This window comes from Eulemur rufifrons, chromosome 2, assembly GCF_041146395.1.
Source record: "Eulemur rufifrons isolate Redbay chromosome 2, OSU_ERuf_1, whole genome shotgun sequence".
Lineage (NCBI taxonomy): Eukaryota > Metazoa > Chordata > Mammalia > Primates > Lemuridae > Eulemur > Eulemur rufifrons.
Genome location: NC_090984.1, coordinates 106,088,186 through 106,110,017, shown reverse-complemented (window position 1 = coordinate 106,110,017; position 21,832 = coordinate 106,088,186). Strand labels below are relative to the sequence as shown.

The 21,832-nt window shown below is 35.1% G+C and overlaps 1 protein-coding gene across 1 annotated transcript in view; it reads left to right on the top strand.

Moving 5' to 3' along the window:
- CEP128 (centrosomal protein 128) overlaps window positions 1-21,198 on the top strand; it is a 340,191-nt gene extending 318,993 nt beyond the window's left edge. Inside the window, exons 23-25 of the mRNA XM_069465188.1 lie at window positions 1,692-1,805; window positions 13,335-13,443; window positions 20,065-21,198. Of these exons, the coding sequence (XP_069321289.1) occupies window positions 1,692-1,805; window positions 13,335-13,443; window positions 20,065-20,177 (336 nt within the window). The 3' untranslated portion in view covers window positions 20,178-21,198. The remainder of the gene's footprint in view (window positions 1-1,691; window positions 1,806-13,334; window positions 13,444-20,064) is intronic.
- Window positions 21,199-21,832: the final 634 nt, after the last annotated feature.

Below are 21,832 nucleotides of genomic sequence, written 5' to 3'. Positions count from 1 at the left end.
GAATTATACTTTCCAATACATTAAAATTGAAACCTTTTGCTTGGAAAAGGAAAGGATTTCATTATGCACACACTGTACTGGCAAGCAGTACTGTATGTTGCATTTTTTTCTAATCTTCAGAGACACCCTATAGATGGACAGTATTTTCCCCCATTTTACAGATGAGAACACCAAAGTTTGGACTATGTTAAATTAGTTGGAAGTGGGATCTAATTCTATGTACAAGAGCAAAGCCCATCTGCTTTGCCCTGCTGCCTTTAGCTTGAAACCCATCAATGTGTACTCTAAAGCCATCTACAGGATTAAAAAGAGCTCATTTAAATCAATTTAATAAAATTGACTAGACATAGACATAATCTTAAATGAAAATACACAAAGCCTTTAGATTATTAGATACAGGTTATATTTTTTCAAACCCTTAAAACTTTCTAAAATTTAGTATGCTATGAACAGGAATGCAAAGGCTTAAGTTCTGGTCTAAGCTCATGCACCAGACAAAATAGCTTAGTGTCTCAGAGGCTATATCCTCAACCATACAATGAGGGAATTGAGCGATATTATCTCTGTGGTTCCTACTCGCACCAACATCACTAGCATATATGAGAAAATTTAGTTCACATACATATTTCTTGGTAGTTCTATAGCCTGTGACTCCAAGTGTGAGTACAGACCTCATTCTATTTAGATAGGCTTGACTTTCTTCTTATTTAAATGTAGTCATATTCTCTCTCTCACACCTCATTTTAAAAGTAGTTGTTCAGCTCTACCATCCCATATTTTAAACATTACATGTTTGATAAGGTGGAAAGGGATTGGGTTCCAAACTCAGTCAGCCACAAATTGTCTAGCCCTGGGCAAGCCATTCTTAACTTCCCTGGGCTCTAGTTTTTAGGATGTTGTTTGTTTTTCTAATAAAAATAAGAACTTTGGAATTCTAATACCCCTTCCAGCTTGAGCATTCAGTAAGTTTAAGGTTCCTTGGGACTATTTGGGGTACTAAATCCCATAGATGATTTTTTGTACATACCAAAATCAGTTGCCTTCATTTTCTTCTAATTTCTCCCTAAATCAAAATAGAAATGTCTAAATAATTGGCTATGGTAACTAACTGTTTGCTATGTTCCTCCTTTTCCCAAGAAATGAAGGGAAAAAAGAAAGAAAGGCAGGCCCTGGAAATTTTTGCTGCCTCAATTTCTTTATGACCTGAATCTTTTTATTCTTATGAGGGCAAAGGAGATATCCTTAAGTTTAAGAATCTACATGATGTAGTAGTTGACAGGTCGAATGTTGTTTAAAGATAAGTGAAGTAAAAGGGTTTTAAAGGTAGCATTTTTTTAACAAAATATTTTGATATCAAGTACTACTTCAGGAGTCGGTACACAACATCTAAAATGGGCACATGTCATTAATGATGATCTTTGGACAACTCATTGTTACTTGGATCTTGTTGTAAAGGATTTTAATCATTTCAGATAGGCAGAGGAACTAGTTGTTAAAAAAAAAAAAAAAACCAAATGACCAATGTGGGACCCATTTTATTTTTATGGTAGCATCCACGGTGACCAATTTATTCTTTTTCCATGGTGGCCCATGATTCCCCTATATGTCTACATAGCAACACTTTCTTATTCTAATTTCAAGCACTGACTTTTCTTTCACTCACCAAATCAGACCCTGTGTTGTTTTTCCAGGATACCTGCAGTTCATCCGAGAGAATTGATGGGAGATATTCTAAATACAGAATTCACAGAGATTCTCTTCAGCATCACCAAGATGACAACAAGTACAGGAACAAAAGTTTCAAAGTAATGTTCTTTATATCCATCTTTCGTCAGTAAGCATTATCCACGTTTAAGGCTACAGCCTCTTAAGCAGCCCCTGCCGTGTTCATGTGAGGGCACTGGTGAAACAAAAGCTTTTTCTTGGTATATGAAATAGCTTTTCAGTTCTGTGGAAACAGAGATCAAAAATCCAAAGATTGTGCTTATAACTTTTTGCCTAAGAACTAAACCTTAAGTCTGTGCCATCATTGCTCAATGTGTTGTTGGTCTATGGGAACTGATGCTGCTTAAGAAATCCTGAGCCGGTTAAGCCCTGGCCCCTTGGTTGGTCAAAGTCTTCGTGTGATGGTTTCCTTCCTCTACGTGTAAGTCCAGCTCTGTCAGCAATGAAGTACGCAGTAGGCTGAGTAATGTACTTTGTAAACTATAGCCTTGGCATGTCTAGTCATTCTTTTCCTGCGAATGTGAACTCCATGCTCATACTTCAGCTTATGGTTCACGACCATGGAACCAACACAGGTACTGGGAAGATCTGACCATATTGACAAAAGTCATGCCATTCCCTAGAGCCTACCTGATATCCATCTAGGGTATGGGTGATTTTAAACCCATTTGGCCAGAACAGCTCTTAGCCTAGAGCTGGGAATTCAATAAGTTTAAGGTTCCTTGGGACTAAATCCCAGAGATGATTTTTTGGACCAGATAATAGAGGTTGTCTTAGGTATTGTAGGATGTTTAGTTGTATCCCTGAAATCTACTCACTAGATGCCAGTAGCATCCCCCATCTCAAGTTGTGACATCCAAAAGTATCTCTTGACATTGCCAAATGTCCTCTGGAGAGCAAAATTGCCCCCCACTGAGGACAGTGACCTAGAGGGAATCCATCTATATTCAAATGTGCACTCCAAGTCCATTTAAAAAAAAGAAGAAAAGTTAAAGGTTCTCTGGCTTTTTTCTATTCTTACAAACTTTAATATATATGAATATTCATGACACTGTATATATTCACTTATTACAGCCAAATATAATTATTTCTAAGAAGCTTCTATCCCCCTCTGAATGTGATAGGATAGAATGCTCAGTGGGTATAAAGATGGTGCTCATTTCCATAAGTCCTCCTTAGCATACTTAAAATGAACATTATACTAACTCCATCCCAAACAGAAATTAACAAAATTATGCCAAGTTATTGATACCCTTACTTGAACAGGACATCCTGTGACTTTGTTACTTTTTACTTTTGTTTTTTATAAATTGGTATATTGACTATAGTAGCGACCTTGTCTCACATGGCAATTTTTAAATTCCTAAATCAGCTCCCAACATTCTCATCAGGACCCATATACTCAAGCATTTCTCCACCATTTAAAGGAGTTCTGCTTATCTTAAACAGAAATCCAAGGTTTAGGCTACAAAAGCTTATAATAATTAGTAACTATGGAGCATGTATTAGAACAGACCACATAAAGTTGCTCTTTTTCTAGGTGTTGCATGCCTTATGTACATTATCATAGTTAATCATCACAGCAATCCTGGCAGGTTGGCACCATTATTTTCCCTCTTTTACCATTGAAGAAAGCAAGGTTATAAAGTAATTAAATGGTTGAATCAGGATTAAAACCTAAATCTGCCTGGTTCGGGTAATTTGTGTCCTTGACCACTGTGCTGTTACAGTATAAATTTAGTCCTCATATAAGTAATTTTTTCTACAAGTTGCCAGATGTAGAACTGTATTTTAATATATAAAAGTCAGTTTTTTGCAGAAATACATAAACACTGTACAGGCCTCTTAGTTCAACAGAGGTCTAGATGCAGATGAAGCATTTAAAAGATTATTTCCCAATACAGTTATATTTGGTATCAGGTGAATCAGTGTTATCTAGTGGCACCCAAATTGCTATAAATCAATACAATTTCCATAACAGCATATGGCAAAGCTATGAATGTTTAACATGTTCAGCAAGTAATCTCACTGGAGTTCTGTTTAAAATTACATTTGCAGCTGAAGAGGAAAGCAAGCCTAGTTCATAAGAGAGGCCAACATTTAGCAAAATGAGAAATAAGTTTGAAAATCTTGGAAATAAATAGTGCAAGTACAGGATAGGGCCACAAAGCACATTTTCTGATGGCATTGTTCCACATTAATACTACTTAAACATTTTAAAACTGATACATTTCAGTGTTGAATATATAGACTATTACCATACATAGCAGATTCCTGGCCTGAAATAATGTAGTAATTTAACACAAAACTCATGGGAATATCACATTTTGGTAGTCATTGGAGAGGAAAATGTGGGAACACATTTTTTCCGATTGTAGATACCAGTGGTCATTTGCTCATATGCCTTTTATGTAAATAAGTTATTTAAAAAGACTGAGAGGGGAGACAGCTTCAAAAGAAGTATTAGCTTAGATGAGTAATGAGAAAGTTATGTTAATTGTTTCTTGTCTTCATGGATAATCAAAAGAGCTACCTCTGCTTAATCATTGACATACTGAAGAAAATGCTTTGAATAAGAGAAATCGGTACTCTTTAAATCAAGAGAGAAGGAACCCCATTATGACTTCAGTTTCAGAAAACATTATTTCAGCAGCTATTAACTTCCTCCACATTTTGCTAGGAGAGAGTTCAAAGAAAAGTCATATTACAGGGATTTGAGTTCATTGGTTCTACTGAAAAATGCAGTTCCAGGAAATCAGTTAGTGTTAAGATTCAGTTTAATTCAACAAACATACTGTACGGCTACCATACTGTAAACCACTGTACTACCTGCTGGGGGACGTATAAAGATGCAGAAAGCATGGTCTTCAAGGAAGGAATGGTTACCTAGTCATCTTAATTCTAGCAGATAATTCTTGCACAGTTGTTAGAGAAGAAGTCGGCAAACTGCTCGTAGACCAAATCTCGTCTGCCATCTATTTTTGTAAATAAAGCTTTATTGGAGTACAGCCACACTCGTTTATTCACCTATTATCTGTGGCTGCACCTGCACTCAATGGTAGAGTTGAGTAGTTGCAATAGAAACTATTTGGCCCATGGAACTTTAAAATATTTACTCTGTGGCCTTCTAGAAAAAGTTTTCCCACCCCTGATCTAGAGAAAAGAGAAATTAGACATCTACTTTTTCTTCCTTTACACGTTGTATGACATATTTCCTTTTCTTTATTTACCAGTCAAATATATACTGTCCAGGCTCTTTGGAAAGTCGTAATGCTTATCCATTCATTCAACAAATATTTATTAAGTGCCAGCTATGAGCCAGGAACTTTCTAGGTGCATGGGACTCGAATCAGTGAACAAAACGGAGATCCCTGACATTTTGGAACTTCTCTTGTAACTGGAAGATATTCATGTTTGTTGTTGTTGGTTTTCTAAACACAACATTCAACAAACATTCATTGGGTTTCTACCGTAAACAAGGCATACTGTGCTAGGGGCTCAGATAATGGCATAATAAGAAAAACCATTACCCACTCTTAGGAATTTAAACCCTTCACACAAACAACTGTAATGCAAAGGAGAAAGGGATAAATGCTATAAAGGGGCTCCCAATAAACCACATTAGGGGTTCAATGGAAAGAACATTGCTCAAGAATCTTTTGAAAAGAGGCTTGTTATGACAAGGTACAGGGAAGTGTTTTATCCACATCTCAGCTTGGAAGAGGATCTCTATTAGCATTTCAGTTATAGAGCTCTGACTGTATTACTGTTGACAGACAAATAACTGTTGGCATAGCAGAACCACGTTGGCAACTGGCTTCTCTCCTGTTTTTACTGTTGTAAGAAGGCAGGGAAACATCCAACATAACCACACTGCTGGTGGAGACAAGGGTTAGCAGGAAGTCAGCAAGTCAGGTTCTTTTTCAGTCAGTCCAAGGCTAGCGCTGATCTTCTGTTGTTTATTCCCATGGCAATCACCAAGACAAAAATGATCAGATTTCTAGAAACCTGTCAAGATTTTGAACAGGACCAACGTCCACAGTTGTGAGAGCATAATGTAATATTGTATTAAGTTGCCCAAGCTGACTGGACAAAGCCTGATCTGAAAATTTATATTTAGAATTCAAAGCTGAATCGAACACATTTTCTCTGTCTTGGTAGACAACAGAAGCATTTCATGGCCTCTCTTTCATCAGGCCTAAATGGGTTTCTGCAGGACATAGTCTTCCTTGCTGTCCCAGCTGTTTCAAATAGAACAGAATGTTCAAAAGTCAGCCAGTAACACAGCATTGCTAATCTGAATTCACGGAGGAGCATGGTTTAGTCCAAGAAATCCCCATTTGTTACCTTTACCCATGCTAAATATATGGTTTTAATTAAAATTGGAATTTTTTGGTGAAAATCACAGAAGGCATGTTTTTTTCTCCATCCTTCCTCCCCTGAAAGGAAAGTCATGATTTTTAACATCTAGTTGGAGAGTTAGTATGCGATTTCTTTTTAAAGAACCAGATGTTTGACAGGATAAGATGAAGGAGGTAAAAGTATTGATAATGGCTTTCAGCAGAGTTTATGGAAAGCAGAGTTTGCCAAAGCTCTTTGTCATATTTGTTCAGTGTAAGCATGTGTGTGATATAAGTACATGTTTTGCTCCTGGTAGTCATTTCTCCCTCATTGAATCTCTGTGATTTGTTTATATCTGGCTCACAGCAATTAATGACTGTTAGCACATTCTCTCTCAAGTCAGCTATTTCTGTACATATCTTAAATCTTCTACAACAGTAGCTTCTGAAGCATGCTATGCATAATTCCTGGTGCAATTCAAGATTGTAGGTGATGCCTAAACATCTTTATTTTAATGACCGTAAAGATATATCACTCGTGTGTTATTCATGTGATTTTACAGATACTGCTTGGGAAGAGTAGTGGCAACCATGTGGGAATTTGAGAGAGCTTTAACCCTGCAATACCCCAAGTATCTCATTTATAACCAGTCTTCCCCATGCTTTGATAAGGAATCATATGTAAACTGCTGTGCAAATACAGCTCTGTGCTTCTGTCAGTCCCAACCAATCTGCCATCCTTTAAGGCTCTCCTGTATAGAAATTGACTACAAGGTTAATTTTTAAATAAACATGAAAGAAAATGATAGTATAACTATGAGTGAACATTGAAGTCTAGGAAATGCTGTTCTACTGGATTGTGTAGCCTTTGAATGCAGGCACTATCCGACTCATGTTTGAGTGTACAATGTATGTTAAATTGATGATTGAAAAAACTTTAAAAAAATTTTTTTTTTAGTTTCAGCCCTTCTGAAATTCTAACAGAAATTTAATTGCTATTTTTCCAGTAATGCTTATATGACATATCCAAAACCTTGTAGGCAATCAAACTATGCTGAAATCTGGAGAGATTTTTATTCATTTGAAGTGATCAAGACTAACCTGCTAGCTATAATATTTCATTAGTTGATTTCATCTTGCTCTTTAAAAGTTAGACAGAAGGTTGCCAATTGACTTGGAATGTTTTCTTTGTTATAAAATCTGAAAATTATAATGAATCAAAAGTGCTTATTCAGGAATCAACATGAATACATAGATGAGCATATTAATATTTTAACTTATGAGAGCCTCACTCTACCAAACCTAGACCCCTTAACAAGCCACATGCTTTCACCCTTCCAAATAATTTACTCAATAAGAATATTAAGAAAGATTGTGAAGAAATTCACCTATATGGGCCATTTTTAATAATCTCAGATTCAAAACTCTAGGTATTAAAAACATAAGAAATACCAGTTAAATTTGTTATTAGTTTTTAATGAACATGCCATAATATATTGTTTCAAACAATGATTGTTTCCTTTAAAATAGTTGCTTTAAGAGAATAAGCACAGATTTCAATAAGGCCACCATCATTAAAACATCCTTGCATCTTTGCCTTTATTTCTTAAATCAGTAGTACAGTCTTTTCAGTATGCTTTTTTATGGTAAATTTTTATCCACTGTGATTAGATTTGGTTTCTGAAAATGGATTAAAGTCATGTGAAGCCCAGTATGAAGTAGGTAAAAAAAAACTGAGTAAAATCTTTTTCATTGGTGATTCACTAGAAATATAAAATTTTATACAATAAAATATCAATGAGATAAGGGTAAATGTATCAGTACCATTACAAAAACTGCTCAGAGAGCTTCAAATGGCCTTATCTAGCACTGTATTTTCATCAGTCTGTTAATCTGGTAAATGAGTGTTATATAGGGTGTCCCCAAAGTCACCATCCGTAGAGAAAATGGAAAATTGTAGCTATTATAAATGTACCTTTATTTATAAAATATCCAATACAAAATTTTACAAAATTTTTCCTAAATTTTATGACACCCTGTAGTATCATTGTATCAATTTGGATTTCCTATGGTAACAATAATTTGCATAGTTAGAAGGACAGGTTGTTCACTGGTTCTATCCAGATGGATTAGAATCATAAAATGTTAGTTCTAAGAGGACTTAGAGATGATCTGGTCCAGCCCCCTAATTTTTTTACATGAAGAAACTGAGAATATAAGAGTAGCAGTCTTCTCTTTCCCAGCTTCCACCATAGCAAATTTTTATTTCTGTACTTTTGTCAAGAAATGATCATATATGAGTTCCTTAGTGAAGGTGGGACTATGCTAAATTGTGGAGTATTTGAATGGGTAGATGGAAAAAAGAATAGATAGAAACAATCAAAACCTCACCCTCTTGGAAATTAAAATTGCCCCAATTGACTTTCAAATAGAAATAAAGTTTACTAAGGAAGAGATGAAGCTTTCTTGAGCACTGGTGGAGAATTGGGAGTTAAAAGTGGGGCAGAAATGAAGGGACAGTGCATTGTTAGGTTAGAGACAAATTCAGAAAAAAAGTTCTGCCACAGATTCAGAAATACATACATGTTTCTTCCGTCTCTCCAGGGGAATGGTTGGATAAATTAAAACTTAAAAAGATTAAATGTATTATTTGTCTAATAAACTTTGAACTTCTAATATTCCTGAGAGAAAAATGCTTGGTGGGTGTCATTAAATATTAATCACTAGAGATCAGTTTAGCAAAGAAGTTTAGTTAGGTTGGAACAGCTTTTCAGAAACCAATTACAATGTGGGTTATGAAAAAGAAGTGGAAGAAGCCCAGGGAAAATATTAGAAAACGCAAGTCCCTTCACCCAATGGAATTTTTGCAGAGAATTCTGGCTATCTAGTTGAGACTTAAGATGGCAATGAAAATAGGCCCTTGTGCTAAGGATATGCTAAAAAGCAAAAGCTAGGATTATTAAAATTGCAAAGAAACTTCTTTTTTAACAAATATTTTATTTTTAATACTTAAGTATTTGATTCAAAGATAGGTGGGAATTAGAAACACTCATTTTATAGTCACTTTGTAAAATTTACTTATATAGAAATTCCACAAATTAAATATCAATACAGAATTGGAAGAAAGTATTTTTTTCATATTTTGTTATGTTGATTATTCAAAGGGATTATGAAATTGTTTTCATTTAGGGTAGTCTTGTAAGATTAATTTTGCTAGTTCTATTTCAAGTTAATATGGGGGATTCTGACAGTTTTTTTAAAGAATTATAAAATGTTAGAACTTCAAGACATATTAGAGTTCAACCTCCTCATTTTTCATATGTGAAAAAAAGAAATGAAAGTGGTTGAGTGAGAAGTAAATCAGCAATTGTAAAGAGAAGGGATAATAGCCCTAAATGTATATTCACCTATAAACAAAATGTCAAAATATGTGAAGCAAATATATGATAGAACTGTAAGGAAAATGAGACAAATCCATAATTATAGTTGGAGATATCAATATTCCTTTCTCAGTAGTTGATAAAACAATAGTCAGAAATCAGTAAAGATACAGAAGTCTTGAACAATGCTACCAACCAACTAAACCTAACTGACACTTATAGAATACTTTCCCCCAACAACAGCTAATTACAGATATTTTCCAAGTGCACATTGGTCATTTTCCAAGATAACCTATATTCTGGGTGATAAAACAAATCTCAATAAATTTAAGATGCTTGAAATTATGTAAAATATGTTGTCTACCCACAACAGAATGAAACTAGAAATCAATAGCAGAAAGATACCTGGGAAGTTCCTAAGTATTCAGAAATTAAACAACACACTTCTTAATAATCCATGGATAGGTCAAGGAAGAGATCAAAAGGAAAATTAGAGAATATTTTAACTATATGAAAATAAAAGCACAATTTATTAAATTTTGTGAGATCAACTAAAAAGTGCTTGAAGGGAAATCTGTAACATTAACTGTGCGTATTACTAAAGAAGAAAGATCTAATCAATAATTTAATCTTCCATTATAAGAAACTAGAAAACGGAGCAAATTAAAGTCAAAGTAAGTGAAAGCAAGGAAATAGTAAAGATCAGAAATCAATGAAATAAAAAGTGGAAAAATAAAAAAAATAAACCAAAATTGGGCTCATTGAAAAAATTAATGAAATTTAAAAACCTCTAGCCAGACCAATTAGGGAAAAAAGAAGCTAATGGTCAATATTAGAAATGAAAGAGGAACATTACTAGAACTCCTAATGACATTAGAAGGATAATTAGGGAATATTATGAACAACTCTACCAATAAATTTGACAACCTAGATAAAATTGATATAAATGGACAACCTTAGTGTTATCCAGTAATTCTACTTCTAGAAATTTATATTAGATAAATAAAATAAAAATATGAACAGAGCTTTTTATACCAACATGTTTATCAAATGATTATTTATAATAGAAAAAACAAATCAACCTTAAATTTCCAACAATAGATTAGTAAGATAAATTATATATTATATAGATATAACTATAATAATAATGATAGAGAAAATTTGATATATAATGTTACATAAAACAAGTTGGAAACAAAATTGGCAACAAGTGGTAATCTCAGTATAAAAAGATATTTATAAATAAGAACTGGAAAGTGTACCCTTAAATTATTATACACTAATAAATTTTTATTTTAATTTGTTGGGTGATTTATTTTCTTCTGAATTTTTCTTGTATTTTTCAAATTTGCTAAGAATGAAATATCAGTGCCATATTTTGACCGTCATATGTGAAAAGGCTGGTTTTATCCCAAAAAATATAATTTTTTTCTGTAAACAGAAAAGATATAACTTCTGCTTTGATGCCAGTTGATTTTGTTTTAGAAATTTAAAATCATACCTTTTAAGAAGAATGAATAGTATTCAAATATTTCTGTGTACTTCATCCTTCCTCTGGTAGGCACATTTTGAAGCCATCATCACACCATCTGTTCCAACAAGGTGCCCAAACCTACATCTCTCCTCCTGTCCTCTCACCTGAGTTCAGGTGTCAGTGGGCAAAATGTGTGTTTGTTTTCCTTTATTTTTTTCTTTCTCTTATTTTCCACTAAAGCATCTGTTAGTGGGAAACCATTCATTATGCTTTTCTCTTTCATCCTTCATGTGGAAACCATGAATCAGTGGAAATTTCTAGCACTGATTGAGGGCATATCCCTTCTTTTCATTTATGCATCTTCCATCTCTACCCTGGCCTTTAGTATGTCACATCTGAGCTACAACAGCCAGCTCACCTGCCTCTAGTTGCCACATGTCAGCTTATTCTAAAGAAGTCATTGGAATACACTTAGGACACAATGTATATCCTTTCCTTTCAGAGATCCTACAGTGAATGACTTCAAGTTTCTTATGAAATCCCCATAATTGGAGAGAATTAAAAACCACTGGGTTAAAAACTGCAGGGTCTTCATCTTAAATCTGCCTAACTTCCCTTTTGGTACATCAACACTAATGATCTTGAACCATCTGAGGATTATGCCTGTACAAATACCTACAAGCTTTTTTTGGCCTTTTTTTTTTTTTTTTTTTTGAGAGGGAGAGTTTACCTCTGTCTCCAGGCTAGAGTGCAATGGCCAGATCATAGCTCACTGTAACACCTCAAATTTCTGTACTCAAGTGATTCTCCCCTACTTCAGCTTCCCGAGTAGCTAGGACCATAAGCACACACCACTCATCTGGGCCATCATTGCCTGGCTGCCCTCTGTCTCCTTTCTCCTCACCTTCCACGTTTCCATACTCTGCCCATAAGTTTTCATCTGGCTCATTCATCGATTCATACTCAGCATTCAAATATTGCCTTAAATATCACTTCCCACAGTGGTCTTCTCCAGTCCCCAAATCTAACTTTGGTTCTTCCTGTTACTTCCTGTTCTTATGGAACTTATAATAGTTTTTAATTATCTCATGTATTATACAGTTTGTTTGTTTAATGCCTTTCTGTTCTGGAAGCCCTAAGGTTTCCTGATCATATATATACCCCAATGTCTTGTTTGCTCCTTGCCTAGCACATAGTAGGTGTCCAACAAGTTATTGTTGAATGAATAAATGAGTGAAAGAAGGGGGAAAAAAAGTATGATAAATAATTACACAACATTCATGAGAAAAAAAATTGCATTTTTACTGTTCATCAGAGAAAACTATATTAAAGAACCTATTTTTAATCTATTTAAGTAGTTAAATCATTTAAAGTTATAATTCTCATTTTCAGCTAAGATTTGGGGAGAAGATTTGAGAAGACCTTTTTGATGTTCATTTTTGTTTTTGTATTAAATATTTCTTAAATGGGTAGGAAGATTAATATAATCATTATGGAAAGCAGTCTTGGTAAATGTATTTAAAACATCAAATTGTTTTTATTGACCCAGTATTTCTACTGAAGAATTTGTCAAAGGAATAATCCTAAATATGGAAAAGATTATATATTTAAAGATATTTCTCATAGTGTTATTTATAGCAATAAAACACTAGAAACCACCTAAATGCTTAGTAAAATAATGGCTGAGTAAAGCGTAGTATATCCACTGCTGTGGTCCCCAGCCTCCAGGCCGTGGACCGCTACCAGTCCGTGACCTGTTAGGGGCTCGGCTACAGAGCTCCACCACCGCCCCCCTGCCACCCTACCCCACACTCCTTGTCCGTAGAAAAATTGTCTTCCATGAAACTTAGGATGGGGAGGGAGGAGGACACAGCAGGAGGTAACCAGCAGGCAAGCAAAGCTTCATCTGTGTTTATAGCTGCTCCCTATGGCTTCATCACCGCCTGAGCTCTGCCTCCCCACCGCCCCCTACTGTCTGTGGAAAAATTGTCTTCCATGAAGCCAAACCAGTCCCTGGTGCCAAAGAGGTTGGGGAGCGCTGCACTATAGTGTATGAGTAACCCATAAAGTAGAGATTAGGATAATCTAATGACTTCAAAATGTTTATAGTACAAATGTAAATAAATGAAGAACACAAAGTTTTATAACTATGTTGATAAATCCTATTTATAGAGGGGGAAAAGACTGGAAAGAAATATGTCATGCTGCTATGGCAACGGGTGATTTCTTTCTTTTTCATATACTCTTTAGTGTGCACATATTTTATTTTTCACAAAGATTATAATTGTATTCAATTGTACATGTATAACATAGCTTGTATATTAAGATTTAATTTCAGTTTCAGCACAGGTAAATGAGTCTCAGTCCTTAACATTTTACAGTCATTGACCTGAAATGCCCTGCTTTCTTCCTTAGGATGACAGAAACTTTACGGATGGTTCCTACACTCGTGAGTTAGATCTCTCACCCTCTTGGCAGGACCGTAGTCGCTTCCTGTCTAGTCCACGATATTCACACTTGAACTGTAAGTAATGAAGTCCTCTACCAGTTTTTAAATTGGATTTAAGAAAATACAGCGCACAGAAAAGTGAAAGTTTAGGTCCAGTGACGTGATAGTAATAGTCATAAGACTGAGAAAATTCTTATTATGAATCATACAAATAATGCCTAGGTATATTTATAATATTATGTAATTTACTAAAAACTATATGGAATCTGTCTTTTTAGACCTTATACTTCTCAGAAAAACTTTACAATGCATCACTCAAGGTGAAAATCTTAAGCAAATTTTTTATTTTAACTATAGATGAGTGAGTAAAAGAAGTTATAATAAAATTTGAGTCATCAAAAAGCAGAAAATGTTTGCATATAACTGTTCAGAAATATATAATCTTGTACAAAGAATAAGCATCCTTGCTAGATTTCACTCTGTGAATACTCTGTAACTCTTGCTAAGATGTCATCAACAGTATCAACAGGGTTTGGGTCCATTGGCCCAGGGTGCCATCCCCCACCATCTGTCCCCTCTTCTTCCATCCTATATTTGTTCCCTGATTCTTCTTTCCACCAAAGAGTCAACTCCATGAGGATAGGAGCAATGCCTGTTATGTTTACCACTGTGTCCTTAGCACTCTACATAGTACTTGGCACATAGTAAATACTCAATTAATATTCAAATAATATTAGATGAATGCATGTATGAGTTTTTTTAAGTCCACTTTTATCTAAACTATTGGGAGTCAAATGTTGCTTAATGGATTCTTATTTAGATGATAATTTAGCTCTTCAGTTTACCATGGGCCTGGAGGGTTATACATTAAATTTGATAATTCTGTCATTTAAAATAGCTAGATTGGTATAAAATAAAATACCAAAATGAGCCACAAGGAACTAGGTCAAATCCAAAGGTGATAAGTCCCATTTTTGCTGATTTATATTCATGGATTCATTGAATAAATATTTATCAGTTTCTGATAAATGATTTGGTTTTTATTATTTCATGATTATTTTATTCCAAATGCTAAACATTTTCTCTTTCCTGTCTTAATCATTTTACCAAGTGATTTTGTATCTGCATAAACCCTCTGCTATTCTAATCTGGCAGGCACCCTTCAATATGGGTCACATCTCAAGTTGGTTATGGCACCTCAGAATCGAATATATACATAGGCCAATTTTTTTTGTCACTCATGTTAAGCAATGGAAAAATTTCCCCGGATCTGTTTAATATATAAACAAACATGGAGAAGGGTTAAGGACTAAGCACCATCAAATATCAGAGTATCCCACTCAATAAGACATTCAAGAGCCCGGAGAATGGAGCTCTTTGTTCTACTGTGATTTAATTTTGCCATTATGACTTTCATAGGCTCCCTAGAAGGGCATCTAGAAGGAAGTGGTTTGAAGACATTAAATGGAAAACATCAAGATTTGGGGGATTTTATTTAGTATTATGATAAACAGCAAAAGAAACGATAGTTAGCTTTCTGTTCTAGCATTTCATGACCAGCTGTGATCATTAATTAAGAAATATTTCTCACAGGCAGCCATAGGTTTCTATATAAATATACTGGCTCAAAAGGAAATAAAGTTAAATCAGAATAGGAAAAAATATCATTGAGATATTTTGAATAAGAAAACACTATAGTTTATATTGTAAAATCTGACTGAAAAATTTAGCTTAACAATAAAACTGTTTATCAGTCATTTACTTAATTTATTGATTAATTCATAGCCTTATGTTTTACCATTCTTCTTGTTTATAAATCTATTTTATAATTTTCCTCCTAGGCCTATCCCCGTATTTTCAAGATACTTTTTAAAATTTAGTCATAGCTACCTTATCATTAATTACTTTTTAAGTAATTAAACTCATTTCTAAAAGTCATATTTATTCTTATTTGCTTTTCTGATGAGCCTTGAATTTCCCATATGTTTTTAATAATGGAGTATATTAGAAGTGGAAAAAATTAGGATCACCCTGAATACTTCTTCATTTTTATTGCATAATTTCAGCTTACTTACAGAAATTGCTCCGTTATTTCTGTTTAATCTCCCTTTAAACTTCCAAAATTAAAAAAAAAAAAAAGAGATGTTGGGACCAACAAAGAGAAAAACAGAACCTATAGCAAATGGATAATACAGGGAATAGAAGATGTTTTAAAAAAATTATTAATACCCTCAGAAAGATAAGAGAGAATATTATGTCCATTAACTTTAATAAAAGCAAGATACCGTGAAAAAGGAACACAAAATAAGAGGCGTCAGAATTTTAAAATATGATTGCCATAAAGAAAAAAGAAAACCAGAAAGCTGGAAAACAAAGATGAAAATCTACAAAGAGAGGAGAAGAAAAAGAAAAAGAACGAGACAATAGAGAGAAAAGATAAGATTTTTAGAAAATCAATTCAGCAGGGAAAATACAGGATTAATGAGTCTTGGAATGAGGGAACAAGTAGAACAGGTGGCCAGGGGTGGCCAGATTAAAAGTGCCCACCCAACAAGTTCCTACTGCAGAGCTGTCATCCTGCGATTCTTTTCCACCCTCTGCCTATGTTGATAACTCATGTTTCCCAGATCCTGTACCTTCCTCTTTCTTATTTCACTTCATTCCTTTGTATGAGCACATCAAAGAAAGGGAGGTAAATATTTTCAGTCTTTATATTTCTAAAAATAGACTTTTTCCATTCACACTTGACTGAGACTTTGGCTGGCTATAAAATTCTAAGTTGAAAATGAGTTTCCTTCTGAAGTCTTGGAACAATTATCCTTCAAAATCCAATGTGGTTATTGAAAAATCACAGGGAAATAGATACAGACTCTCATTCCTTTGAAATCATCCTCTCCCTCCACTCTTTACTCTACCACACCCTTCCTACCCGTGGCCCTGGGAACTTTTAGGATCTTCTCTTTAACCTCAATGAGTCTGAGATATTGTGAGTCTTGTTTTATGTATTTTTCTAGCTACTTGTTGGGTGGGCCTTTTTAATCTGGACATTCATGTTCTTCACTTCTCCCATGCTAAAGAAAGAATGGAGAGAGATTCTTTGAGAAAATCTTTAGGAAACAAACAAAAAACTGATAGATTATTTGATACAGTTAAGCACCTAGAAAAAAAAAAAGACCACTAATAGACATATGGCAGATCTAATTGAGTAATAAGAAACAATTAAGATGGTCACAGAGAAAGAGCAAACAAAAAAATAAAAAAATTAAGAAAACGGTCAATTAATAAGCCCGGGGAAAAAGTGAACAAGAAAAGAAACATTGTCATAGTGTACCTATTAAGTTTGTGTGAGCCATATTTACATAGTCATAATAATATAAACACTCACTACTGACATAACTAAAATTTCAGAAGTAGCTATGTTGGGAGGATGAGGTGAAGAGGTGTGGGTGGGTGTGGATAATGTCTAAAAATGATAAATCAGAAAATAGCAATATAGGCTTTTTTTACATAAATGAAATAAATACAGAAAATAAAGCTAAAAGAGTTGATTGTGACTCTCTTTTGGGGAGTAGGATTATGGGATTTGGAGGAGTGAGGCAAGAGACTCCTGTTATTCTGTGTAACCCTCTGGTACTGTTTGATATGTATTCATACACTTTGGCTAAAAACGTCTCTTATGAAGATAAATGCTACTAATAAAACCCCAGCTTTTATCTCAGACCAGAAATTTCCCAGTTTTCTTGTTAATTTCTGAATGAAACATGAAACTGGGGTTTGGAGTTTAGGACAATTTAGGCCTGTATAGGGACTTGGGGAGTGGATAACCAGAGGTCCTTGGGCAGACATGAGTTTCTGGGCCCACAGAACAGGCAACTTCTTCCTCTAGTTGGAATTTGTACTGAATGAGGCCTTTCGTCTAAGCTGTAGATGCTAAGGCATTCATTCTGCTGACTTAGATGCCCTGTCAAACTGTGACCAAACTAAAGCATAGAATCACTGACCATGGAAAAAACAAAGGAAATGGGAAAATACTGCATAATTTGTGGTCTCTGAAATGATCCAGCATTAATGAAAGTTTGTTTTAAGAAGTAATTTATGTCAGCTTTGTGTAGTTCAGGTCAATTCAAGAAAAGGTAGATTCCTTCTGCCAGGAAGAAGGGAAGAAATGTATAAATTGTAAGCTTATATTACCATTGGAAATAGGAACACAGAAATCCATTATTTAAAACCGTGATCACTACCAAATTTATCCTGGCTGGCGAGAAGCTATGGCCGTGAGTCAGGACACTCTTTTAGAAGACTTGGATTCCATTACCTTCAGCCTGTAGACAGTGGGGGCTTAGTAAGAGAGACGCATAATGTCAGCTTTTGAAACTGTCATTTTTGTTTTTTATAAGTAGCAACTGACCACTAGTCTCCATGTATAGCTCCTTTTAGACTAAAGGAACACAACTCCAGGACAGGACCGTAGCTCCTGGGGCAGGGACAGGACCAGTCTTGAGAGAAGTCTGTAGTAATCTGATGACTTCTAGAAATCTCTGGTCCTTTGAGACTAAAATGCTTAATCTTGGTGGAGTTGGTGTCTCCAGACCAAATTTTAAAACTAAATGCAGAATGCAAATTTTCTGTAAATCTAAAACAGTTCTAAAAAATGTTTATTAAAACAAATAAACCTGAAAAGAAAGGACTGTGATTTTTCATGGGAAAATAATGTTATCTAAGGATTATTATAGAAGTTGGAAAGGAATCTTACATATTATTTTAACTTGATATTCTTAGGAAAGCAAATTAATAAAAGTTGCTTTAAAAAAAACTATTTCACTTCCTTACCTCAGTTTACATTGCTATAAAAAGAAAAGTTGGTATTCTCAATTTGTGTTTTGGGTGCCTCTAATGGGAGTTTAAGTTCCATGGGTGAAAAATAATTTATCCACAGCAAGAATAGCATACTATCCACTTCCATGTTATACTCCGAGGTCCACCTGGCTAACTGTGAATAGACACTTCATATGTAGTCTGTTCTCAAACTTGTAGGATAAAATGCCAAAGAGTAATGGCAATAAAAACATCAGGGCACTGATTAGGCAAGAAAATTGTTTCTTGTCTATTAAAGAATTTAATTCCATGAAAGCACAGTGACTACATTTCAGATATTTTTCACTGATCAATTAGGTGCCACATATTGTTAAATAATTGAGTTCTGATTATTGCAGTTTAGCAAGGTACTCTCTAGATGCTCTCAAGAAAGCAGCTATAGAATTCTCGGTTGACTATCTTTTAACTTGTTCCACCAATATTTAGTAAGAGGCCGTGCACCATGCTCTGTGTTCAGTTCTGGAGGAGACTATAGTGAACAAGACAGGCAAGGTCACCTTGTCTCATGGAAAAACAAGTAGTGAGCAAGTAAACACACACTTTCAAGTGGCAGATTGGTGCCATAAAGGTGAATGATAGAAGGTACAGGCACAGGACCACTCCTTTAGATTGACGATCAAGGGGATGCCTCTCTGAGAGGTTACAACTCAGCTGAAACCTGAATAGCAAGAAGAACCAGCTGAGTCAAAACTGGATAGGAAGAGTCTTCCTGACAGCGGAAGCAGAAAGTACAAAAGCTCCAAAGAGAGGGACGTCGTCGGCTGGAGAGGTGGCTGCAGAGCGAGTGAGCAAGTGAATGAACAAGAGTGTGGCCATAGTCAGATGCTCAGGTGGTATTCTGAGTTATGCAGGAGAGTGACAGTCTGATTACTGTTTAGAAAGAAAATTCTGGTTGTGGTGTGGAAAAAGGACTATAAGGGAGCAAGATGAAAAACAGAAAGCGAGAAAACAGTGACCTGGGCTGGGAAGATAGTAACAAAAATGGTGGGAATCAGGACTCGGGTGAAATTGGACTGTAGAATTAACAGAGCTTACTCTTTAATTGGGTGGATAGATCAGGCAGAACAAAGGAAGTGGGGAAATCAAGGTTTGAAAAACTGGGCAGATGGGTATGTATATATCATTTTCTATAAGGAGAAGAGTAAGGAATGAGCAGACATCAGGGAGTAGAAATCAGGAGGGAAAGTTTCACATGGACATTTGGATATGGGTGTCTGGAGCTCAGAAGACAGGGAAGAGGTAGCAGAAAACAGGAAACTTAGATTCCAGATTTATTCTCAGCAGACTAGAGGATGTGACAAACAGGCCCTTAAGATTTCTCCCTCTAAAATGCGTGTGTGTGTGTGTGTGTGTGTGTGTGTGTGGTTTATATCATTGTATTCTGGCAAAGCACACACCTTCCATTCTTGGGTAATCTTCAAATTAAATGGTCACGCTTGAAGGTGCTGACTCGGGGTGGGGGGGTGTATTCCTACATGATGAGTGCAATGCACACTGTCTGGGGAATGAGCACACTTGGAGCTCTGACTCGGAGGGGATAGGCGGTACATGGGCAACGTATGTAACCTGAACTTTTGTACCCCCATAATAAACTGAAATTTAAAAAAAGCTTTTAAATTATATGAATATGTGGTTTTGGAAATGTAATAAAGTAATTTTGCTTATTCTTACATTGAAGGTCTTGTTAGTCCATGTAAAGTTTAATTACAGAACACTAAATCGAATACCATGATTTATTAACTACCCTCTGCAAAATTAATTTGTTAGCCCAGGTTTTATATTCACCTAGGTTTATTTTTCTCTTTCCTCTCACCTTGCCAGCATTTTCCAAAAGAACTGTTGCTCCAGATTCAGCTTCAATCAAGGAAGATGCCACAAGTTTACCAATGAATGGAACAAGTCCACAATCCAAAAATGAGGAATATGAGAGCTAAAAAAGCAAACTTAGTTACTTTACATGAGTGTTTTACAAATAATAACATCTGTTCTTGCAGCGGTTCGGCCCAGATTATCTAACAGACATACCTGCAGTTTCAGCTCTTCAGTATTGCCAAGCACTGACTAAAATGACGATACGGTGGTATTTATAAATGATATGAGTTGAACCAATCCAAATAATATCAGCTTTTGAATGACGTGCAGCTAATTTATTGGCAACTTATATGAGCACAGAAAGAGTGATATTTTTCACTTTGCAATTTCCTTTTTAAGTGTGGTCAGTCACATTTTCCTGACCAAAATTTGGATTTATAATTGAGGCCTTTCAAAAATTACTGGCTAAAAAAGGAGGAAAATGAGATCCCCTCGAGGCAAAAGTGGCCAGCACTTTAGATTCAGGGAGCATTTATATACAATTGATTTTTAATAAATGCATTCTCCCTAATAAATTATCATGTGTTATAACATGTCATGGAGATATGCATATATAATACTAGACAGTCTACTTTATAAATGCTCAGGATTGTTACATCCATCATCTCAGCAGTCTATTACTACATGCAGTAGCTTAAAATTATTTCCAATCATCCATTTTTAATAGCCATAAAGAATTTATAAGTGATATCTGAATTGTAGCACATTGTAAAGATTCATAGCACAATTTATTTATTTATCTTTGGGTGGCCAAATATCCCACTATGATGACTTCAGTCATAATCTGCACCATCTTTGGTTTACTGTAACCAAAATCACAGCACCAAACTCCTATGTCCATGAGATTTACTCTGCAAGAGTTATCAGATAATTGGGTACTGTCTGCTTCTAGCATCCCAGCTTTTTTGGATATCAAAGTGTTTTTGAGAATTATTCCCTTTACATGCTGATCTACCAAATGGAGAAGGATTTATATTAAATGCTAAAGAATGGTAAACTTCCAGGAACTGAATCCTCTTGGGCCATTGTGGGAAGATTCTGCACAGAAACAAGGACAATAAAGCAATACTTTTGTAATGGGCATTATATTTTGTGTTTGTCCAAGTATATTTGCTTGTCAGATTTCTCACATTTCATAAAGATGCTTCTATTTACACTCAAGATATGTTTTCCTAACTTGCCATATTTGAAGGTACAGAAGAAGAAATGGCATTCTCTTTCCATGAACTTAAATGCAACTCTTACCATAGTACATGGGGATGTTTCATACAAAAAATTACATAACACAAGCTATGTGATCTCTGAGAGTATAGCTATGCATTTTATCATTCATTCATTCCAACTCCCCCCCTTTTCTCATGAGTTCCTAGTATATATATGCTAGTCATTGTGCGAGGAGAAAAAAAGAGATATAAAATCAGGTTTGCATGTCCCAAAGTTTGTTTGGCATTAGGAATTAATTACATGAAAAAAGAGGTGGTATCTTCAGGCTAGCTGGAGAAATTCTGGATTAGACAGTATTAAACAGGTTTGGTTTTCTTTTATCTAACTTAAGGACTTCTCAGAGCTGTGTAATGTGCTAATTAGCATTATGAGGTTTTAGTGGGAGTCTCGCATTTGAAGGAGCAGCTCACTGTCCTGATGTTCCATATAACCTGTATCATCTTAAGATAATATTTAGGGTATTCAGAAATTATTTCCATGGATGTTTTGATCA